Source organism: Colias eurytheme, chromosome 5, assembly GCF_061535395.1.
Source record: "Colias eurytheme isolate Ceu_HAF_F1 chromosome 5, ilColEury1 Martin Lab GWU primary, whole genome shotgun sequence".
Classification (NCBI taxonomy): domain Eukaryota; kingdom Metazoa; phylum Arthropoda; class Insecta; order Lepidoptera; family Pieridae; genus Colias; species Colias eurytheme.
In genome coordinates, this window is record NC_142984.1 from 11,812,044 (window position 1) to 11,837,969 (window position 25,926).

Sequence of the window (25,926 nt, forward strand, 5' to 3'; positions counted from 1 at the left end):
GACCGGCCGCCTGGCTGACCGGCCGCCTGGCTGACCGGCCGCCTGGCTGACCGGCCGCCTGGCCTGACCGCGCCACCCCGTCCTCTGCGCGACCGTCTACTGCTTCCACTGTAATTGCCAACTTAAAATCATTATTTAATTAAATAGCTTTATCTATCATCCGAGATTAAATTATTACATACTAGCGACCCGCCCCGGCTTCGCACGGGTGCAATGCTGATACTAAATACACTACAGAAAAACTGTGAACGTTGTATATAAAAACATAGCGGCCCGCTCCGACTTCGTATAGATAGCCTGGCGGCCGGCCGGTACCGCCGCAAACGCTACGTCCCGCAATTTTTAAATCTGTAATATCTTCGAAAATATTCACTTAAATCATACGTTGTAAAGGGCCATATAGATCTATATTAAACGAACAATGTATTCAAGGTATTTAATTGGTTAAGGATTAATGCTGTATTGGTTAAAATCGCATCGAAAATTAGCCATTATTTTTCGTAAAAAGTAAATGACAAAAAAATGTTATTGTGGGTTATCCATAAGAGATAGACATATACCATCGCGGACTTTTCTATACGTAGACCTTTTCAATGTGTATAATACTTAGTACATTATTTTGATAAAACTCGTAGGGTTCAGCCTGCGTTTGCAATGTAAGCGGAAAAAATGTAATTTTTTACGACATCACTTTAGAAACCTCAAAAATAACAGTACTTTTCCACTATTTAATGGATGTTATTATACATATAAACCTTCCTCTTGAATCACTCTATCTATTAAAAAAAACCGCATCAAAATCCGTTGCGTAGTTTCAAAGATTTAAGCGTACAAAGGGACATAGGGACATAAGGACATAGGGACAGGGAAATCGACTTTGTTTTATACTATGTAGTGATACCTATGTTTTCTGTTAAGTTATACAAAACTATATTTTCGGGTTAAAGTAAATATATTACATTAGTCTACTGCTACTGTTCTAGTGCTTTTATAGTTAAAACCTGTATATTATGACTAGGTAACATCTTCTGTGAGATATATCGAAGATATTATAATTTGGGAAGAAATACGTGGAAATAGGCAGATGAACAAAAAAAATCGTTCTTCCAGCGCATTTTTTGCCTCCAAACATAAACAATTAACGAGTAAATAACTTGTGCTGTAACATATAATAAATAATCATATAATAAGTAAGATAATTTTCATACCTTTGCATTTACTATAAGATAGTTATAAGCGAATTTAGTGTACAAACCGAAACGGAATTATTAGGGCGGCCGTACACGGACCGCTTCAAGCAGTTGAGACCGACGCGACGGCTTGAAGCCGCGACCGTGCTGTGAACTATGGACATTCATTCACTGCCGTACACGGACTGCAGCTGGAGCCGTCGCTAGCGCTTCCAGCCATCAACTGCGCGGTTTGTAGTGACAGCTCGAGCAGTCAACGACCGACCGCTCGAGCCGTCACAAATAAACCATAATTCCCATTAGTTAGGAGTATGTAATTACCAATATCGTGTGTGGTATCGTTCGTTCGTCTCGTTGCAATACCCTGTCACGGCGTATTTTGTAAAGTTTAATGTAGTTGTAATAATTGGAAAGTTTATACGTGTCGATGTTCGTTAGAGTCGTGAATATATTTTGTACTATAGATAGCAAAAAACTGAACTACAACAAGCGAGTTACCGCAGCATTAGTCCGTTAGCGCCCGTAGCGAAGCAGCCGAGCTGTGCGGGGCGTGCCGGCCGCCCGCCGCCGGGTCGCGCTGGCGCCGCGCGGCTCATTGACTTCACCCAGCTACCCGCTTGTAGAACTAACACATTTGTAAATATCCATTTCATATTAAGATATACCTAACTAATAAGACTATGATATATTATTATATTTTTTTAAAGAATTGTGGACTGTATATAAGAAGTTTTTATTTATAAAAAGCTACTTGTATAATTTAATGATTGTAATTATAAGTTAATACAGACAGTAATTAAATAATGCTAAGTGAGATAATAATTAGATTGTTGCTGTAAATAATAATTCTTAATTTCCATGTAAACTCGTGTCGGAATCCAAGATCTATTCAAGTCTTATTCAAGTAGTGGTTATGACGGGGTTTTATTTGTAATTTTATTTAGATTTAGATATTACTCGGATTTTAAAAATAGACAAACTAAATAATAACTATATCGAATGATACAATTGTTTCAGATCTTTATTTGTTTTTACATTTCAGAATTAAGTTTCTATAGGAGGTACCTAAACTCAAAAATACTATCTACTAGTATAATGCAAACCCCATTCTATATTATTATCTAGTTACTTATACTTTGAAAAAAAATATATATTTAGTCTTAGGGCCGATTTTTCAATGCTGGGATAAAACTTATTTGTCGAATAATGTATAAAACTACCATTTTAAAAACGTATTCTAATTCGCCGTGTTTGACAGTTTACGTGACATTTTAATATTATCGTGTAATACTTTATTGGACGGATAAGTTTTATCCAAGCATTGAAAAATCGGCCCTTAATCTAATTAATTTAAACAGATGTTTTGTAAATAGTTATGCTCGTTAAATGTATAAATTTCAAATACTAAGTAAATGAATGTTTATTTAAGAATAAAAGCAGTGATTTTTTTTATTTTTTGTTTTATTTTTTATACCTACCTATTAATACAATGAAAATTATACAGATGATATCAGTGAGATGAAAGATTTTCAATGTTGGATTTTATTTAAAAAAATCTACGAAGTCGAAGTTACGAGGCGGACAACTGTTGGCTAGATGACATCCCGCTTTGGAAGAATTAGTAAAATAGTCCCGCAAAATGTTAGATGCGTCCCGCATGTCAAATTATGAAAACTAAAAGCGAGTGAAATGTTCTTAATTTTTTTTGTTCCACTTTCGGCTGGTGAAACTGCAATGTCGTCTCCGAGCGGGAAAGACCTTCACAAAAACTGCTTGGCCATTGAGCAATATGTTACTATATATACCTTAACCTTATTGAAATAAACATTAAACAGCCGAAGTTGAGGTTTTATACATAATATTAACATAGGTACTTAGTTAGGTACCTACCTACTACTACTAAAAAGTTTACTAAGCAAGCAAGGTTTTTAAAGCTATTTTGTAAGGTAATGATTATTGGTGACTGATGTTATCTTTAAATCTTGCCAAAAAAGTTTCACTTCTGACACGTATATCACACACTCTTTTTTTTCATTTAATTGAAGTAAGTGCATATACCTATTTTGTTTCGGAATAAATTACTTAGTTATCCACTAATCCATACTATAATATTATAAATGCGAAAGTAACTCTGTCTGTCTGTCTGTTACTCAATCACGCCTAAACTACTGAACCAATTTGCATGAAATTTGGTATGGAGATATTTTGATACCCGAGAAAGGACATACCATAGGCTACCTTTTATTGCGAAATATGTGCCACGGGCGAAGCCGGGGCGGACCTCTAGCATAATATTATAAATGCGAAAGTGTGTTTATTCGTTTTAATGTGACATGGCCATGGGTAACTTTTGACAGCGGTGAAACGACTCATATAGGTCGCGTCATGTAAAAAGAACACTGGCGGTTAAGCTGCGCATTGGCGATTTATTGGTCTATTTGGTGTTATGAGGTGGTATAAGAATAACAAATATGTAGTTGCGAAGCCACGACTCGAGAGCCTACTTCAAAAATAAAATAAGCAGCAAATAACTTTCGTGCTAAATTCGATACATGCCAAAACATACCCCAGCACTTTCATCCAGCGTTCTTTTTACATGATTCGCGTTATACTAATGCGAATTTAACATCAGGGGAATCCGCGGGCATAGAAAAATATATGAATACTAGCTTACCGCCCGCGGCTTCGCCCGCTTTGCCTTCCTCTTGAATAACTCTATCTATTAAAAAAAACCGCATCAAAATCTGTTGCGTAGTTTTAAAGATTTAAGCATACAAAGGGACATAGGGACAGAGAAAGCGACTTTGAAGGGTTTATTGCCGGTAACAATATTATGTATGATAATAATTAATAATTCATAAAAAAGTATTTTATACCTACATTTCTTAAAAAGCTTCGATATTGTATACAATAATACAATTCATTAATTATTGATTATTATTCAAATTGTTGTAAAATAGTCACACTTTTTTAAGTTGGTTAATACACTAACATACTTATCAGGATCGTACCTACTAATAAAAATAACAAAATGATTTTTTTAAGTTCCCAGTAATCTTCTAAAATCAATTTCAATAAAAATAATATCAAGTATGAAGAATGGAATGCGCTATGTTTACGTGAGCGTGTTGTTCCCGCGCACCACGTTGCGACGTTAGATACCTAAATATGAGTAACGCAGATTTGTGACAGCGTCCTTAAGTTCTCTTCTGAATTATTTCTGTGAAACACGAAATATAAGGTTATTTATTATGCATACCATGTTTAAATATAAATTTGTAGTTGAATCGTTTCTATCGCCTTAAATACGTATTTTATCACAATTTTTTAATTACCTACTTATCGAAATTTTCATGACTTATAGAAATTTTCTCCACAAGGAGAAATTTTCCTGACGTATAGAAATTCTCCTGTCTTAGCGAAATTTTCCCGACTTATGGATTTTTCCTGACTTATAGAAATTTTTGCGGCAAAGAGAAATTTTCCTCACGTATAGAAATTTTCCTGGCTTATAGAATTTTTCCTGACGTAAAGAAATTGTCCTGGCGTATATAATTTTTCCTGACTTATACAAATTTTCCTGACGTATATAAATTTTCCTGGCTTATATAAATTTTCCTGGCGTATAGAAATTTTCCCCACAAAGAGAAATTTTCCTGGCGTATATAATTTTTCCTGACTTATACAAATTTTCCTGACGTATATAAATATTCCTGGCTTATATAAATTTTCCTGGCGTATAGAAATTTTCCGGACTTATGGAAATTTTCCTGTCTTAAATTTTCCTTTATTATGGAAATTTTCCTGGTGAATAGAAATTTTCCTGGCTTATAAACATTTTCCTGACTTATACAACTTTTTTTTTATAAGAGTGGGCAAACGGGCTTGTGGAGCGCCTGATCTTAAGCGAGTCCACCGCCCATATTCATCTACAGGGGCTTCTGCAGATGCGTTGCCGACTTTTTGAGGTGGAGGTACACTCTCTTCTTGAAGTCACTCAAGTTGTAGCCATTAGGAAATGTCGCCGGAAAATTTTCCTTATCTATATAAATTTTCCTGACGTATAGAAATTTTCCTTGTTTATAGAAATTTTGCTTTCTTATGGAAATTTTCCAGCTTATAGAAATTTTCCCGACTTATGGAAATTTTCCTGACTTATAGAAATTTTTCCTGACTCATCGTAATTTTTCTGTCAATCGAAATTTCCCTAACTATTGTTAAAATCATATTTCTAATCTTCCTAAAATTGGAAATTTTTACGACTGATTAAAGTAAACCACCCACCTATTCCCACCCACATCCCGTACGCTATGCTCTCTATCCACAGGCCGCGCGTGCGCAGATGGCTCAGTATCTGCATAGCTAGCGAACGTATAAACTCGCCTGGTCGTTGGGCGTTCATGAACAATATCATCATCATCATTTTTATTGAAAACAATATTCATATATTTTTCTTTGCCCGCTGATTCCCCTGATGTTAAATTCGCATTAGTATGAGTCGTTTCACCGCTGTCAAAAGTTACCCATGGCCATGTCACATTAAGGGCCGATTTTTCAATGCTTGGATAAAACTTATCCGTCCAATAAAGTATTACACGATAATATTAAAATGTCACGTAAACTGTCAAACACGGCGAATTAGAATACGTTTTTAAAATGGTAGTTTTATACATTATTCGGCAAATAAGTTTTATCCCAGCATTGAAAAATCGGCCCTAAAAAGAATAAACAGTAAACACACTTTCGCATTTATAATATTACTAGAGGTCCGCCCCGGCTTCGCCCGTGGTACATATTTCGCAATAAAAGGTGGCCTATGTCCTTTCTCGGGTATCAAAATATATCCATACCAAATTTCATGCAAATTGGTTCAGTAGTTTAGGCGTGATTGAGTAACAGACAGACAGAGTTACTTTCGCATTTATAATATTAGTATGGATTTCATAGTCGTATAATCTCCAAAACCCTTAAGCTGCGTACGGATTGCGCGTACCCTGGTACGCGTTCTCAGTTTACACGTATCCGGAACGCCTAGTTCCGTATAGAAAGTAACCTGCAGCTACGCGTTCACTCTTGGGGTACGCGTACCGCGTGAGCCAACTCGAGCGCGAGCCGATCCTCAGTCGGTTTTTGGTCGCGCGTCAAAGAGAACTCGCGCGGCCGGCTACGCTACAATTGGACGGCAAAATGAATAAACACGCGTGTTCTTCGAGTTTTAATAATGAAAATATTATCAGATTGATTCAACTTTATGAATTTCACCGGGTCATGTGGGATAGCACACTAAATGATTATCGAAATAACGATTTTCGCCAATATGCATGGAAGGCAATTTCAAATGAACTGAAAATTCTGAGTCATGGCGAATGACTGGGGCTCGCGGAGCGTTTTGGATCGATTGACCTCGCGTACAGGTTCGCGGCGGTCCGTACAAGAGCTGTACGCGTATCCAATGTACGCGTGGACAGTGTTTCTCCACTACGCGTAACACAGGAACGCGCTATCCGTACGCAGCTTTATACTTAAACTAACTTCTACTACTACTACTGTAATATATAATACTCTCAAATCCCGATAACACCTGAGTCAACTGACACTGACATTATTTTGACGTTTAACGTCACTCCGACGCGTACGCGTTCGCCAAACGCCAGTAATTTGTTCAGTGACAGTATGTCTACGTACGGCGGCGGCGTGGGTGTGTATTTTGTTTGTGAATCGTATTTACATCGTTTTTCAGTCGTAATTAAGTCAGTTAACTCTTAAAGAGTAACGATTATTAGAAACCGAATCGGTAATAACAGGCAAAATGCAATTCACTAATTTGAAATGTGCTTAAATATTTCTAAAACGTTACACTATAATATAAACGTAAACAAGGTAACAGGAAAAAGTGGATTTACCAAGAAACTAGTCAGCGGTATGCGGTAAATAACATGTAGTCATCAGGGTATATTTGTGCGCGTAATCGTCTGATAACCGCTACAACGGTGCGTATTCCACGCCTCGAACAATTGAAATATGGATAAACAATGGAAGTGAGAAGGTGGCGGTGTCTGGTGCTGTGGGTGCTGTTAGCGAGATGCGAGAGAGGCGCGGAGGGCGCTGCGCTGCGCTGCCCGCCGCCGCCGCCCGGCGCGGCGCCCCGCTGCCTGTACCGGGGCGAGGCTGACGACGAATACTTCTTTAATGTTGATGGTTTGTATGAATACAAATAAACATTCCAATAAATACTTAGTTATAAGTACATACCGAAACTTTTATAAGTCTATTTATTTATTCGTATCTTTCTTATACAGGGTGTAATCGTTAAGTGTGCACAGGCGATTATTTCGGAACTATTGCCCATATCAAAAAACTTTAAACTGATATTGAAAGCCCTATACCTAATGAGTAAGATTACTATAATAACTTTTAGAAAATAAAACAGGAAATATCCAAAAAAGTTACATTAAACACTCCCATACATTGAAATTTCCATACATTTTGTGTTCAAAGCAAATGTTCGAAGTGACGTCCTCGTTTTGGAATACCATTGTATTCCACATCGAGCTCTATTTACAGTTTCCAAATGAATTTTTATTAAAATTTGCGAAGTAATTTAAGCACAAATTCAAAAAAAGAACCAAAATTTTTCATATTACATGTTTAGGATAGTCATATCTCATACTAAATGTATGGGCGTGTTTGTTTTAAAAAGTTATTATATTCATTTTACTCATTTTAGGTAAAGGGCTTTCCATATCAGTTTAAAGTTTTTTGATATCTGCAATAGTTACGGAATAATCGCCTGTGCGCACTTAACGATTACACCCTGTATATATTTTATAATTATAATATTATAATAAATTTATAAAGATCAAAGGTTAAAATTATGTTTGATATTAATTATATTATGACTGGAACCGTTTATAGACATTATGTTATACAAGTGACTAAAATTTCCTCATTCTTATTTATTATTATCAACTAGCTGATGCCCGCGACTTCGTTCGCGACGTAAACAACTGGAGGATTTCAATTAAATAAAATTAGATTTAACTGAAATCCTCAAAATAAAGAAGAAAGCATTACAAAAAAGAATAAAAAATTGGTCTTGAATATTACACGTATCATCTAATAGAAGATTGGTAATTTTGCTTTATACGCACCCTTAATTCGTTTTTGTTAAACCCTTATTGTAGGTAGGTACTCATTTAAATTATTTTAAACTAGCTTCCGCCCGCGACTCCGTCCGCGCGGATGTGGGTCTTCGCGTGGATAGTTTATTTCTCCATTTTGAGTAACTCTGACATTAACATCTTATAAATATCTATTGGACCCAAATACGGCTAGGCCTATTATAATACCCAACGTGTGTTCTCGGTTCTACAGAACAACGTCTATGGATAAAACTGAAAAATTAAGTTTATTTTTTTCTACGTATTTTTCCAGGATAAAAAGTATCCTATTTTACGCCCAGGATAATAAGGTATAATTATACCAAGTTTCATCGAAATCGAACCGTAGTTTTCACGTGATGTCTTCACATACAGACAGACAGACAGACAGACAAAAATTTTTTTAATCACATATTTGGGTTTGGTATCGATCCAGTAACACCCCCTGCTATTTATTTTTTCAATATTTTCAATGTACAGAATTGACCCTTCTACAGATTTATTATAATATGTATACAGGGTGTCCCACTTTCGGTATACTAAGCGCAAAGGGACTTGTAGTTTTGCATACGCTGAGTACGTAAAAAATACTTATAAAATTCCAGACGCATTTTTTTTTCAAATAGAAGAGTTCTTAAAATTCCATGTGTACACCCCTAAAAAGCAACCCGCCCAACTTGGCCACCCGCACGTGAGCTATCGTTTAAGATTATCTTTTCATAGACAAAATGCTCACATTAGCAAAGCGATATATGCCGGCTGCGCGAAGCTAGAGAAGAATACATGGATTTTAAGGAAAAATTTGGCGAAAAATTTTTCACGTAATTTTGTTATTTGAGTATTTTTTACGTGATCAGTGTATGCAAAACTACAAGTCCCTTCGCGCTTAGTATACCGAAAGTGTGACACCCTGTAGATTATTTATAAAGTACGTAAATAATTTGAAAGCAACTCAAGCGCAGTCACGTCTCACAACCTGTGCTTTTGATGATTTGTTAAAGTTATTGCTAAACTCAAACTCAAACATTTATTTATTCAATAAGGCTTCTTTTAAGAGCACTTTTGAATCGTCATAACATTTTTTAAAATTTACCACCGATTCGGAAAGCAGTATCTATGGAGAAGAATCGGCAAGAAACTCCATAGTTGCTCTTCTTAACACATCATAATTCATAACTAAATGAATTTCGATGATATATCTAAGCTATCATCGAAATTCATATACAGTTCATACCAAGTAAGCTATAGATAATAATTATTTATTTAAGGTGATTGCAACGATCTGTTCCCAGCCAATATCCCGCTAGATGGCGCTGAATTCTACATTTCTAGTTTATTTGAGTTTTTGCGTAATTGGAATAGTCATCAAACCTAGGAATAGTCATGGCGGTTACTGAATATTATATTTTATTGAAATATGTTATATCATTGCCTTAAAATCCACCCAATTCGGTAAAATTATGCGTTTTAACATCTGTCATTGCATACAGGGTCGTTTACACACACAGACGTATACAAAAATGATAAAGATTTAACTCTAGATGGCGTGAATGTAAAGCGCGTCACACACGGTGATGATACTACCTATAATATTTTATCTAATCTAGTAATATTTTATATTACAGTATCTTAAGGTATCCGGTATCAGCGTTCTGACCATCATTTTTCTTTTTTCGCTGTAGAACCGCCATCCTGTTACAAATGACCCACAAAGGAGAATGACCACGGGTGGTATCGGTAAAATTTTAGTTGTGCCACGTATTCGTTATATTGTTAATTCCTATTTGTATTTATAATGATCATATGTATCAATATTAAGTCTTAATTAAACCGGATAAATTGAAATAATAGTAAAAGTAAAAGTTTTTCTTTTGAAACATGTATGAACTTTCGCATTAGTAGGAAGTAGGATTGTTATAAAAATAAAAGTTATATTTGTTGGCGTAAACTATTTTATTGTAATTTTGGGAAATAAATAATGTCAAAATTGATTACCTACAATAAAACGCAGTTTTATTTTATTACCTACATTACACTATTGTTTTTTTTTAATCAAAACATGTATTTGAAGTAGCAAATATGATATTATGCTGATCCAAGCATTTTCACTCAAAACTAATATCAGTAATGATTTGTAAAAGTAAATTATTTCAAAATACATTTCATAACCAACAAGTAAGAATAATTATTCATACAACAACAAATCAAAAACACTATTTACTATGGAAAAAAAACCAGGAAGGTGAAAAACATATTTACGATTTCGATGCACTCGACTTTTAGTAAAATAATAGGTAAAAATATTATTATGGTTTTGATCACAGACATATCTGTGGTTTTGATTTTAGCTACTAGTATCAGAAAGCTGCGTGTTCAATGCACGTCGGGGTCCCACAACTGTGGAGGAAGGAAGGTAGAATACCTCCATCGAATAAGTGAAGTTTCTCGACATACTCGATTTGCCGGCCGGCCTCAATGAAGATTGTCCGAAAGTTGTATATGTGCTCTGTAACGAAAAAATTTCGCTAGCGCGATTCAGAGTGAGGTGTCGTACAATATACCTAATGAAGTTTTTCATCTTTTTATTTTACTGCAAATACAAAATAAAAATTAAACAATGGTAATGTAAATTCTAAACAAACTACTACCAAAATACAATTAGAACAAAAATCATTTGACTTGTTTATTTCACCCAGAGGCCAGAGGCGGCTCGTGACAAAATTGTATACCTAGGTGTTCACTTGAAATAAAACAACGAAAATACAATAGCGTTCGGGATGATTTATTACAAAAAAATGAGCACCACATTTTATAAATGTCTATAACACTAAAAATTACAAAGTACAGGCTATTTCAAAACGAATTCAATGACTAGGTATCAATAATTAGTAAATCACCGAATTTGCATTCGCGAGCGTAGGTATCCATAGTGTTTGTCACTGACGGTCACTGACCTCTATAACTTATAGTTATAGAGGTCAGTGGTGTTTGTTGTGTAAACATGTATGTATTTGAGTAGTTAGTAGCATATTATATTCTGAATTTCTGATCCATGCCTATTCACTCAAAACTAATAACACTAATGATTTGTAACAGTAAATTATTTCAATAGGTAGGTATTTGAACATTTCCCAACAAGACGTAAGAATAATTATTCGTAGGTATACAAGATACAATAACAAATCTAATACACTATTTATTATTTTATTATTTACTAGCGGTCCGCCCCGGCTTCGCCCGTGGTACATGTTTACGTTTTCTCTCCATAAGAAGTAATAGCTAGAGAGCTAGCGCAAAGCTACCTGTATGTATTTGACCAGACCTGGATTTTTGTGTGTTGATTCCCCTATACCTACTATACATGAGATGAGGAGTCACTAAGCCCAGAGTGGTGGACGGGGTGCGCGCTTAGGTAAGACAGGTGGAAATTTTTGGCGAACTTTGAAACCATTTGACCACGTCTGCCATTTTGATATTTGAAAATAGATTATTATTACTATCGGAAAATAACAATGGCAGACCATTATCACGCGGATAACATTCTGGCAGACACTTATGAAAGTGCTGAAAAAAATACAATTTTGAAAGTATTTGACCAGATCTGCCATTATATATACATATATTTTATTTATTAGGGTCTTAAAAACTTATTTTCGAAACGGCAGACATTTTCATTGCGTACAGACTTCAGCAGACAACAAAACTTTACAGACTTCAGCAGTCAACAAGACTTAGCTTCTACATGGTCAGATGTATATATGTATTACGTTCCCTGACCTTACATCAATGATTTACTTTATTAATGTTTTTATGGTCATTTACATTTAATTTTGAAAACTATGGAATAAAATTTATAAATTTGATGATACAAAACTAAATATACATTTGTAAAGAATCTCAAATATAAAGTTGTGTTGCAAATAACAAATCATCATTTAAATATTTAGTTTATTTGATATTTCTTTATTTAAGAAACAATTAACAATTACAAAACAACATAAAAAAACACGCATGCATTTATTGAAATGTTCATTCATCATCACTATCGTATGGCGTTGTGTGACTCGTCTTCATAATCCATTGAATCGGATTCTGTAAAAGTAAAACGTAAATTATATAATAAAAGAAATGAGTCATTATAAACTTACCTAGTAAGGCAATGCCTTTCTTTGATGTCGCACGATGCCGCCGCGCCGCCAGTGTAGGTACTTCTGCTGCTACATGAAGATATGCTAGGGTTGCAACAAATGGGAAATAAAACAATTGTAATTATTACTATTATGATGTAATCATTTATTCATATTATGTACATTCAAAACAATTGCTATTATTAAATCTGATGTAATTATTTTTTCATAAATATATAATTATTATTAATTATATAATATATTGCACTGTGAAATATTTACGTATCACTTTATTTTTGATGTTCTTAATTGTCTTTTATAAAATTTAAGTGACGCATTCGCATTGGGATCAACAATCCGATAAGAAAAGAATGGAGACAACATATACATAGCTTTGATTTCAATTCTACAGATACAAAATATACAATCTATCTAAAATGATACAACGGATGTTTCCTGCGTTTTCTCGTCAAAATACCGAAACAACGTAATTATTGTATAGTAGTTGGGCGTGAAAGTAAAAAAACAAATGAAAAGTGTTTTCCATATGATTATTTATTAAATTTACGCGATTAAGAATAATTTCAACGATACAATTTAGTAACCGAGAATTCAGAGGATTAAAGAAAATACCTGCCTGATCATTTTATCAAACTCTAAAAGAATTATGGTTATTTCGCATCACTCGGTTTATTAGTTTGGTAATAATTATTAAAGGTAGTTACAACCCTAGCCATTGAGTCGAACGGTAGGCAACACAATATCGACTTTGTGCGGGTACATATGGTACATTTCTTCTTGCTGTGAAGCGTAATTATTATTATTAAGATTTTTTAGGCTATTTTGAATCAGCTGTTCTAATTTAATTCTAGAAATTTATTAAAACGTGATTTTTTTAAAAGTATATTATGAGTTTATAAATACCTCAACCAATAGTAATTGTGTCCTATCCTCATTTCTTTATATCTTGGTAGTTAACTAAAGTGTTAAATTTACATAACCTCAACAACAACATTTACACTGCCACTGCACTAAAACTAAACTAACTAGCTCTCTAGCTATAAGAACCATCCTCGTACTTCAAGGGATATAATAAAAAAAGAATTATCGAAATCGGTTCAGCCGTTCTCGAGTTATGCGCTTACCAACACATTTTGCGATTCATTTTTATATATAAGAAGACTAGCGGTCCGCCCCGGCTTCGCCCGTGGTACATGTTTACGTTTTCTCTACATAAGAACCATCCTCGTACTTCAAGGAATATAATAAAAAAAGAATTATCGAAATCGGTTCAGCCGTTCTCGAGTTATGCGCTTACCAACACATTTTGCGATTCATTTATATATATATATACTAGCGGTCCGCCCCGGCTTCGCCCGTGGTACATAATATTTACGTTTTCTCTACATAAAAACCATCCTCGTACTTCAAGGAATATAATAAAAAAAGAATGATCGAAATCGGTTCAGCCGTTCTCGAGTTATGCGCTTACCAACACATTTTGCGATTCATTTATATATATATACTAGCGGTCCGCCCCGGCTTCGCCCGTGGTACATAATATTTACGTTTTCTCTACATAAAAACCATCCTCGTACTTCAAGGAATATAATAAAAAAAGAATGATCGAAATCGGTTCAGCCGTTCTCGAGTTATGCGCTTACCAACACATTTTGCGATTCATTTTTATATATAAGATAAGATTATGTGAAAATAACCAGGAAGGTGAAAAACATATTTACGAAAACATAGTAACATAATACCTATGGCTGTCGCTAGTCGCTACAATAATTATATTTCAATTTTATCTTTTTATACCTAGTAGAACTGGCCGACGAATAAAAAAAATCGTATTAGAATAAATACAATAAATTACGGAACAAAAAAAGGATTGTAACTGAATTAGGTATGTTTGTTTCTGGGCGCACCGTTTTCGACGACGCGACGCGCGACGTAAGCGTATAGGTATAGGTACCTACTTTGCTAAAACAAACTAATAAAATTGTGTGTCTGTCTGAAAATTCGGAAAAGCATATTTTGCAAGTTTGTAATTACTTTGATAGTTTACCGATTTATAATAATTGTAATTGTAATTGTATAATATATAATTTGCAATGTGGTGAAATTTCATAAAAATCACGGGCCAATTTTTTGTTTTGAATCCCACCGAAAATATAATTGCGTTATTAGAATAATTAATTACTATACCTACCCACGATCAATTATTACAATATAGTCTCAAATGCATACTAGAGAAATATTGCAATTTGATTCAATTAAAATGCATAGCATACAAAAATAAATTCACAACACAAGAAATTCCGCGCGCAAATCATAGCGCGTGTCAATGAAATCAAGAATGTTTTATATCAAGCCGACGCGGACGACGACGCGACGCCGAACAAAAGTACCTACGACGGACGACCACGCTTCGAGTTGCCAAACAACATGAGTAATAAATTGTTTACAAAAAAAACAAGTTTTCCATTTTTCTGTATGAGTAGACAGAACTTCAAAACGCCACCTGCTACGGTTTATATTATGAACGATTGTTATAAAAATAAAAGTTATATTTGTTGGTGTAAACTATTTTATTGATCAATAATTTTGGAATTTAAAATTGTCAACATTGATTACAATAAAACGCAGTTTTATTTTATTACACTATTGTTTTTTTTTATCAAAACATGTATTTGAAGTACCATATAATATTATGCTGATCCAAGCATTTTCACTCAAAACTTATATCACTAATGATTTGTAAAAGTAAATTATTTCAATATACATTTCATAACCAACATGTAAGAATAATTATTATTATTCCTACCTACAACAACAAACCTAAAACACTATTTACTATGGGAAAATAACCAGGAAGGTGAAAAACATATTATTATTTACGATTTCGACGCACTCGACTTTTAGTAAAATATAGTAGGGAAACATAATATTATGGTTTTGATTTTTGCTACTAGTATAAGAAAACTGCGTGTTCAAACTACTTGTTTGTCTGTCTGAAAATTCGGAAGTACTTTGGTAGTTTACCGATTTATAATAATATTGTATACCTATATCGTTGTTTAAAAAATATTCAAACACAATAAAATATGATATATGTACTGATTTATCACTGGTTTCAGTGATGAACTGATGAGTCAATTATAGCCACTATACTTTCGTCATACGTGTGTATGATTGATGTGATTTGCAACGTGGTGATATTTCAGAAAAATCACGGGTCAAATTGTCCCACCGAAAATATAACTGCGTTATAAGAATAACTATACCTACGATAAATTATACATAATACAATATAGTCTCAAATGCATACTAGTGAAATATTTTATTTGAATCAATAAAATAAAAAAATAAATAAAAAATAATAATAATACAAAAATAAATTCACAACACAAGAAAATCCGCGCGCAAATCATAGCGCGTGACAATGAAATCAAGAACTTTCGAGCCGACGCGGACGACGAAGGAGCCTAACAAAAGTACCTACAATCATAGGCGGCTCGTGACAAAATTGTATGGCCGTGTTCACTTGAAATAAAACAACGAAAATAGGTACCTACAATAGCGTTAGCAGTACAAAAAAAATGAGCACCACATTATAAATGTCTATTTATACACTAAAAATTATAGAGTATTTCAAAACGAATTCAATTATTATTTAGCAATAATTAGAAAATCCCCGAATTTGCATTAGTGATCGTATTCATAGTGTTTGTCTACACTAATATTATAAAGAGGAAAACTTTGTTTGTTTGTTTGATTGTAAATTGTAATGAATAGGCTCATAAACTACTGGACATTTTACCAATGTTTGCAAGTTTGTGATTACTTTGATAGTTTACCGATTTATAATAATTGTATACTTATATCATTGTTTAAAAATATTCAAACACAATATGATATAGGTACTGATTTATCACTGGTTTCAGTGATGAACTGATGAGTCAATGTTAGCCACAATACTAATCACTTTCGTCATACATGTGTATGAACTATGATTGATGTGATTTGCAATGTGGTGAAATTTCATAAAAATCACGGGCCAATTTTTTGTTTTGAATCCCACCGAAAATACATATATTACTAATTGCGTTATTAGAATAATTAATTACTATACCCACGATCAATTATTACAATTTACAATATAGTCTCAAATGCATACTAGAGAAACATTGCAATTTGAATCAATTAAAATGCATAGCATACAAAAATAAATTCACAACACAAGAAATTCCGCGCGCAAATCATAGCGCGTGTCAATGAAATCAAGAATGTAATTTTATATCAAGCCGACGAGCGACGACGCCGAACTAAAGTACCTACAGTACCATTTACCTTCAGTGTACAATACAGTTTACAGACCTACGACGGACGAACAATAATGAGTAATAAATAAAAAAAAAACATAGTTTCTAAGGTCATTAGTTTTATTTTATTTTATTGTTATTTTCTTTGAACGATTGGAAATGAAATTACTCAATTTTTACACAGAACTTTGATTTATTAGAATTATGCTCATTATGCATAAGATAACGAACGCGAATGCACGACATCTAGCGCGTCAATGTCTAAACATCGCCTTTCGTTTAGACATTGACGCGCTAGATCTGTAATAAGTATATAGTCTATGCGCTAGATGTCGTGCTTTATGTCGTGTTTCGCTTGGCAAAAGTCACGCACACTACTGTAGAAGTGTCAAATTTTTCCGGTATTTTACTGTTGTTTTTCTAAGTAAATATTGTAAATTATTGATTAAAAAGGTCGAACGCGCACACATTTCATTATAGAGAAGTGATAAAATGATTAGTTTTAAAGAAATAGTGTCTGTGTTAAGTGTTTAGAGGTAATCAAAAATGTATGGAGGGACGGTCGGAACATCAACCTTAATGTCTAAAACTTAACAAACTGAAAAATTCACGCAAATAAAAATAGATCTGCTCCAGCTATAAACGGTGTTATCAATCTCTATTACCTACCTTTTAACTTTGAGTCTATAAAATGTAACAGTAGGTATATAATGAATTTTTAAATTTCAGGTAACGATATCAAAATAGATTATGGGGCGAGATACTTTCGTCTGAACTGTCCAGAGAACGTGCGGCTAGACGGCGGCGCGCTGCCGCAGCTGGAGCGCGCCGCGCGCGTGCCGCAGGTGCTGCTGCACGGCTGCGCGCCGCCCGCCGCCGGCTACGCGGCCGCGCTGCGGGCGCTCAACGTCAGCGTGGGCACCAAGCTCTACCTGGACGCCACGCCGCCCGAGCCGCGCCTCGCCGCGCGACACTTCACGCAACTGCGTTTGACGACTTTGAGGATAAGCACGGACGGATTGTTGCGCCCCGATGCTACCTTTTTGGAGCCCTTGAATGAATTAGCGGACCTGACCCTCAAAAATGTCAAAGTGACTCCTTCCTCGCTGGCCGCGCTTTCACCGACGATTCGCTCCCTGAACCTGAATCGATCGGGCGTGGAGGAGCTTACCGATGTCATTTTCAACCGGCTCCCGGCGCTCAGACGGTTGGTCGTCAGAGAGAACCTCCTCCTGACCGCTCTACTCGACGGAGCGAAATCTCTGACCGACGTGGACATCTCGGCTCCCTTGACCGCCCTGTCCATCGGCGACACGGTCAAAAACGTAGTGTGTCAAGGGGCGTCGACGGGGCCGAGGATCGGAGGATGTAAGAATGTTGTAAAATTGACTTTGAAAAATGTAACCGTGCCCACTGTGAACGTGTGGCTGGAGCGATGTGAAGCCCTTGAGACGGTGCGCGTGGAGCGCGCGAGGGGTGCGGGGGGCGGCGCGGGGCTCGCGCTGCGCGGCGCGCGGCTGCGCTCGCTCAGCGTGCTGGCGAGCGGGCTCCACGAGCTGCCGCCCGACTGGCTCACCGCTGTGCCGAAATTAAATGTTTTGAAAATCTCCAACAACAATATTACAACGTTACCGAGGTATCCGTTTTAATTTAGATGGTACGAATAAATAAAATTTAGGAGTCTGTTTTTAATAGCATGTAAAAAATTACCAAACTTTTTACTCGGAGCATCTTACAGAAAGAAATTGTTTGAAATACATATATACTGTTTATTTCTTAGAGCATTAAACCATAATGCTCTAAGGTTTATGTTTACGTTTTGGCACACATGTAGCAACTTTTATCTTAATTTTATTTGTCCTACCTGTTACTACGTTTGTTCCGGCTAAATATCTGGAAAAGCTGGACTGATTTTGACGGAAACTTTCAGGGTCAGATATATTAAAGAAAACATACTATAATAAAGTAAAATAAGGCCGCTTACTATGTATAATAAATTATTATTTTTCTTTATTTTAACGATTCAAAAGCACTTCTAAACGAAGTGTAGTTGAAAAATGTTGTGTGGTTTTATGAAACCACGGTATAAGTGAAACTTTCCGAACACTGCTTTATACCTATAGCCCGGTCAATTTAAACATTCGGTGCTACATAAAGTACCTCAGGCAAAGATTGTAGATCATAAAATTATCTATAACAAATGTATCAATACTTTCTTTCTTACGAGCCACCGTTTCTGAGATATAACGATTCAAAATGCAGATGTCGTATCACAGCCAGTTATTGCGTGTAAAAATAGTACATGATCTTTACACTTAACTAATGTAAATAAACTTTTTGATGAATATATATTTTCATTGATGCTGAGCTTTTCCACAGATTCCTGATTTTTTGACGCCCATACATTTAGTATGAGATATGACTATCCCCATCATGTAATATGAAAGGTTTTGGTTATTTTTTTGGTTTTGTGCTTAAATTTCTTCGCAAATTTTATTAACCCTTAATCGGCCATGACTTCAAACAAGTTTATTTTAATACATCAGTTACGGGGTTATATCGAGATTAAACAGTAAAATATTGGGTAGCTTATAGGTTTATTTGGCGGTGGGATATTATTTCCCTATAACCATTAAAAGTTATGTTTTGTGGGAAATTATTTCCCTATATCCATGAACATACATGTGGGAAATAATCTCCCACTTTTGCCGCTTTTGCCCGCGCCTTTACTCGTCGATTTTAACACAGGGACAAAAAATAAAAATGCATAATTAAATTTATTATTTATTGAATATGTATGAATTTTTAAATTACTTTTTACTTTACTCAACTTTTTACTTTTTATACCTACTTGGTATCCTTACAGGATAAAAGGAAATATATTCCCACTTGAAGATTTCATGCACGGCTACAGGGTATTAATTTCCCACCATTTTTTAAATTAGAAAAAATAACCCAAAGTAACAGCTTTCGTACGTTATTTTGTTTATATTTGATAAATAACACGTTCTTCTTTACGAATTATAAACAATTGCATATTTACAGGAATTTTTCTGGGCATAGATTCAAAAACTATCTTGAATTTCGGGAAAAAACGGTCGTTTTACTGAAAATCGCGAAAAACTCATTTTTTTGACCTTTGACCGTGAATAAAATTTTTAGCTTACAGGGGAATGATGGAGAACTTTTAGACATTGTTTATAATTATGTTTTCAACAACTTCACAGAAATTCAGCCTGTTGGGACTTTATGTAGTAGTACCCTCATTTTTTGGTTTAAATTGACCGGGCTACTACTCGGCAGCCGACCGTCACGCGACATGCGCGACACAGACCAAAAAGTTTGAGACGATGTAATAAAAGTTTCACTTTAATAAGAATTAACGACACCACGCAAAGGCGACACTCCTCAATACTTACAAAATAGTAATAGCGATACCCTAAGTAAGCATTCTCTTTTATCAATATAATTCGACGATATAATATAACAACATTATTTTACAAGTACACCTAATCATTTTATGAGATTTAAAGGCAAAAATATGTTTACGAAGGGAACTGTTCGTGCCCACTACGAATTTGAAAGAGCTCGATCTCTCGAACAATAAGCTCAAGTACACAGCGCTGGAGGCGGTCGGCGAGGCGCGCTCGCTGGAGGCGCTGGCGCTGTCCAACAACCCGCTGGGAGACCTGTGCAACATCAGCGGCAACTACGTGCCCAACGGTCAGTAGCTCCGCCTCACCACCGCCTCCTCCACCTGTGCCTATAATCGATATCATGAGTGTAACGGGTGTGCGCAGCGGTGTCGGCGCTGTGGCGGCTGCGGCGGCTGCGGCGCGCGGCGCTGTCGCGCACCGGCGCCGCGCTGCTGTGCGCCGACTGGCGTCGCGACCTCGCCGACCTCACCGACCTCGACCTGCGCTACAACAACTTCACCGTCTTGCAGGTACAATATACACACCTCATTCCATTCTCGTCCTGGCCCGACTGGGCTCAAGAATCTAACTCGTTTATGATACTGTACTCGTGTATGTACATACTTTGACGGCTACTATAGTCTATACTACAATAATATCAGTTGCGTAAAAAATAGTCTTACGGTCTTTAGACGAATAATATTTCCAACGAAGTTTTCATATTAAACCCGAGTGTGTGTGCGCAGTGGGACGACCTGCAGTGGACGCGGGCGCGCGCCAGCCGCGTGGACCTGCGCGGCAACCCGCTGACGACGCTCGGCTACTCGCAGCGCGACTACCGCGCCGCGCTCGCCGCACCGCCGCGCCCGCCACCGGTGAGTGTGTGTGTGTGCAAGTGTGTGTGTGATTCTTGCTCCATTGAATATTCTTGTGTTTGCCAGGGTTTGGGTTGTGGCAATAAAATAGCGAGCCATGGTGTTATACTGTCTACAATCTACATGATGGCCATCATTTCACCATTACACCATTTTATAATGGTTCATTTTCTTAAAAATATTCGTATCGGTCATTATTACTATAAATATGAATTATATATTATATAGAAAAACGTTAAGCAAATGTGCAGTTCAAACAAAACGAAATAACATAGGTATTATTTTATGTCGACGCGTCGGCGTCCGTCGTCGTCGGTTATGTTGTTGAATTTTGTTGAAAAAATGTTTCGTAATAAAATTACTCTGCTATAACTTAAATTGACTCGTAAAATATTATATGTTTCCACTTTAACAATACCGTTTCAAAGATCGAAGACCCCAGGCTCGATCTTCAAGTTTAGATATAAAAATTCTAAATCTAGTACATACTTCGGTCGAACTTCTGTCCACACTCTGTTTTGCGGTCGAATGGAGCTTCGTCTCCGTAGCGTTTTTCACTCGTGACGTACAACCGCGACGGTCTGCAATAGTGCCCGTCGTTCGAAAATTTCACCGGTTTCAAAATTAATTACTGTCATCTATACCCCTTCGCAGCTCACTAGGATATTACTGGACACGCCGCTACAATGCGACTGCGAAGTGTATTGGTTCGCGCGCGCGCTGCGCGAGGCGCCCGCGCACCTCGCCGTCGCGCTCGACGCGGCCGCGTGCGGCGAGCGGCGCGCGGGCGGCGGGCGGGGCGCGCCCTACGACGAGTACGACGCGGGCGAGGAGGGCACGCCGCTGCGCGCCGTGGCGCCGGAGCGGCTGACGTGCGCGGTGCCGGCGCCGCCGTGCCCGGCCGGCTGCGCGTGCGCGGTGAGCGGCGCGGGCGCGGTGCTGCGTTGCGCGCGCGCGGGTCTCGCCGCGCCGCCCGCGCTGCCGCCGCAGTTGCGACCCGTCATCGAGCTCGACCTCGCCTACAACAACATCACGCACATCGACGTCGAAGACGTGCCCTCGACTGTCGCGGTCGGTTCTCGCTTTATTTATTACCTAATTCGATAGAACAAAAAAAAAACTAATAATTCTTAGTAAGATTTTGTATTCATTTATTTTTTACTTAGATAGCAACTAACTATTATGGGATGAAATGGGATGAGATGAGTTGAGGTGAGAATGAGTACCTACCACCCGGTGTGGACTCTGAATGGATACTAATTTAATATAATTTAATAAAAATAACTACGTTAAAATAACCGACTTTAAAAACGGAAAAGTAAAAAATAAAAAAGATTTGATATTATTAATTACTACATAATAATATTACGTAGTTTTTATTTAATACTTTATAGTGTATTTTTCAACACGAATCAAACGAGCCCAAACTCGATAAAGTTGAGTCAATTAATTACTCAGTTCCTATGGCCACCTTCCGATTCCATCATCAAATCAGCTCTATGTCATGATAATTTTTCATAGCTATCAAATTTACATACGTATATAAAATTTCAGCTCAAACGGTAACCGGGAGGTGAATTTTGATTCAACTTTGATACTTGCTAGATTTTCAATTAAGTCATCGAGATCAGACAAAAATGCTCATAAAATAAAAACTACTAGCCCTACCCGAATGAAATTTTTATGGGACCAAATCGAAACCATTCCGCATCAAACAAAAAAAGAATCACGTAACGATTTGCTTTTTTTGTTCAGAAACCTCGGCGTAATCGGTGTACAATGTACATACTACATACATAAAAAAAAATTATACCGGCCGAATTGATAACCTCCTCCATTTTTTGAAGTCGGTTAATAAAAGATGCAACATCAGCGGATCGTAATCCTCGATGTCCCATTGTTTATACTTTATACGATTACTTGATCGTAGTATGTTATGGGATAACGGTAGGTGTTTTGAAAGATTCGTCAAAAGCTGTGGTCGAAAGGTACCCCGCACGCGAAACGCCGTACATGCGTTTTTTTACGTACGCAAATCCGAAACGTCGCAATTTCCTTCCTAGTGTCCTAGTAATTATTATAATAATATCGAAAAAAAATAATAATAAAGAATTAATATTTATTTGCTAAAAACATAGTAACTACACAGAGATGTCAAAAAATTGCAATTGTTCATCATGTTTCGCTTAGTAATAAAAATATAGCATACAAATATTGCGTAAAATTAATTAAAATACAGTCAATATCGAAAGGGGAATGCCCGCCAGCCATAGACATTTGGGCCATAAGTGCACACATGTAAAAACATATAATGTAGATTATAATATTACTAGCTGAGGCCCGCGACTTCGTTCGCGAGGACTTAAGACGTAAACTACTGGAGGATTTCTATTAAATTAGATTTAACTTATAAAGAAGAAAAGCATAACATAAAAGAATAATTATTTTCCTACCGAAATTTCGAGTTAACAATTGCATTACAAAAACTTTTAAAATCTCTTTATTAACTACGTTCGTTGCGCTCTTGCCTCTTATCTCTTCATGCAGTACTCCAGGAACACTATCTCACTCTCACTTTTGAATTGATTTTGAAATTTGAATATTTGGTTGTATGCGTATTCGGTATTCGGGACAATGTATGAAAATCTCATCGTGCAAACGCACATAACGTTAATAATTACTGGCCTGTAAAGATCTAGAAGTAGACGTGCGAATATGCTTAGAACACAAGCGTTGAATTTAAGTTGACTCCTTGAATGTTTCCGACTCCCGGGACAAGCATGACGTTCATAATCAGCAGTCATAATGTTTAATAATATACATATAAGGCGATATATTATGAATATAGAGGCGCATAATGTTCCTCCCCACTTTCACTTTCACTCAAACTTTGACAACTTTGACTTTCGACAACTTTGACTTTGACAAAATAATTGACAACTTTGACTGACAAAATGTCAACATTGACAAAATAACTTTGACAACTTTGACTTTGACTTACTTTCACTTTGACTTTGAAAACTTTGCCTTTCATAACTTTGACTTTGACTTTGACAACTTTGACCTTGACAACTTTTATTTGACTAAATGACTGACAGCTTTGACTTTGACAACTTTGACTTCTTTCACTTTCACTTACACTTTGACTGAAAAATTTTGACTATGATAACTTTGACTGACAACTTCGACTGAAACGTTGACTTTGACAAAATGACTGACAACTTTGACCTTGACAACTTTGATTTTTGACAACTTTGACTTTGACAACTTTGACTCTGACAAAATGAATTTGACCACTTTGACCTTGACAATTTTGTTTTTGACAACTTTGACTTTGACAACTTTGACAAAATGACTTCGACAACTTTGACTTTGACAACTTTAACCGGGTAAACCCGGGTGCATGCCCTAGTTCCACATCAGATGATCCAGATCTTTCGTTTTTATAAGACAACAGAAAATACCCATCAGACAACATTTTTTGTTAAGACGTCATTCCTATATAATATGTTATAGTGTAGCTGGGCTATTAGGGTTGCACATCAGATGTTCCAGATCTTCAAATTTATACTCTTAGCAGAAAATGCTCATCATGTGGAACGATTTTTGTAATGGAACAATTGTTATAAGTTATAACTCTTATTGTTTCGGTGGTCTGTTGCGGTTCTGCATCAGGTGATCCTGATCTTCAAATTTCAGCAGAAAATCAAGTGGAACGATTTTTGTTATGAAACAATTGTTATAACTCAGCTTAGGTGTAGTCATACGGTAGTCAGCGTAGTCAAAGAAAAACCCGCATAGTTCCCGTTTCCGTGGGATTTCCGGGATAAAACCTATCTTATGTCCTTCCTCAGATCTTAAGCTATCTCTATACCAAATTTGAAGTCAATCCATGCAGTACTTTTTGAGTTTATCCCGGACATACATACAAACAGACAAACAGACATACAGTCAGTGCTTCGGTATCTATTGTAGATCACGATTCACGACCCAAGTATTCTTTTAAAAAAATATTATATAATTATGTACAGTTTTGACTTTCCTACGATTTTATTATATGTATAGATGTTACGTTATAATATTATGTTACGTAAAGAATAAAATCATCATCAATACATATAATAAAATTCTAGAAAAGTGGTGTCTGTACAATGAAAATATGTAAAAAAAAATTAGCAGGGGTTATTACTAAATCGATCCCAAACCCAAAACTGTCGTTAAAAAAATTTTTGTCTGTTTGTCTGTTTGTCTGTTTGTCTGTATGTTTGAACACGCTAATCTCAGAAACGGCTTATCCGATTTAAATGCGGTTTTCACTAATATATTGTGGTAAGCTTCATTTAACATTTAGTGTTTATTTCATGTCAATCGGTTCATAAATAAAAAAGTTATGACCATTTAAGTAATCACAGCGAACATTTGCTAAGGCATTCTATACATGAATTACTTTATTACGTAAATTATACGCTAAAGTTATTCCTTGACATGTCCAGATGATCATATCGAAAGTTCCCAAGCGTGGGGGAGGTGGTTATGCTGAGGGGGTAGTAGGGGGGGTCAAAGGAACTTTATTTAGATTTTTGCTCATAAGTCTAAAACCTGCACGAATAGCATTATGGTTACTTCTAGGTAAATTTTCTATATACTTAAAAGGTCTTTGAAATTATGTCGTAGGTATTATATTTTTAACCCCCGACGCAAAAAGAGGGGTGTTATGTCCGCTATGTGTGTATTGCGTGTCTGTCTGTGCCACCGTAGCTCGCTAACGGGTAATACGAATTAGATGCGTTTTTTTGTTACATTAGTTGTTTATTATATTATTTAGGGGTAAGT

The 25,926-nt window shown here is 36.2% G+C and overlaps 1 protein-coding gene across 1 annotated transcript in view; it reads left to right on the forward strand.

The window, feature by feature from the left end:
- The first annotated feature begins 6,886 nt into the window (after positions 1-6,886).
- The window catches only part of LOC149908695 (uncharacterized), a 36,307-nt gene continuing 17,267 nt past the window's right edge, over positions 6,887-25,926 (forward strand). The window contains exons 1-6 of the mRNA XM_090102231.1: positions 6,887-7,388; positions 17,532-18,438; positions 20,356-20,525; positions 20,603-20,748; positions 20,965-21,093; positions 21,748-22,164. Coding sequence (XP_089958357.1) covers positions 7,223-7,388; positions 17,532-18,438; positions 20,356-20,525; positions 20,603-20,748; positions 20,965-21,093; positions 21,748-22,164 — 1,935 coding nt within the window. The 5' untranslated portion in view covers positions 6,887-7,222. The remainder of the gene's footprint in view (positions 7,389-17,531; positions 18,439-20,355; positions 20,526-20,602; positions 20,749-20,964; positions 21,094-21,747; positions 22,165-25,926) is intronic.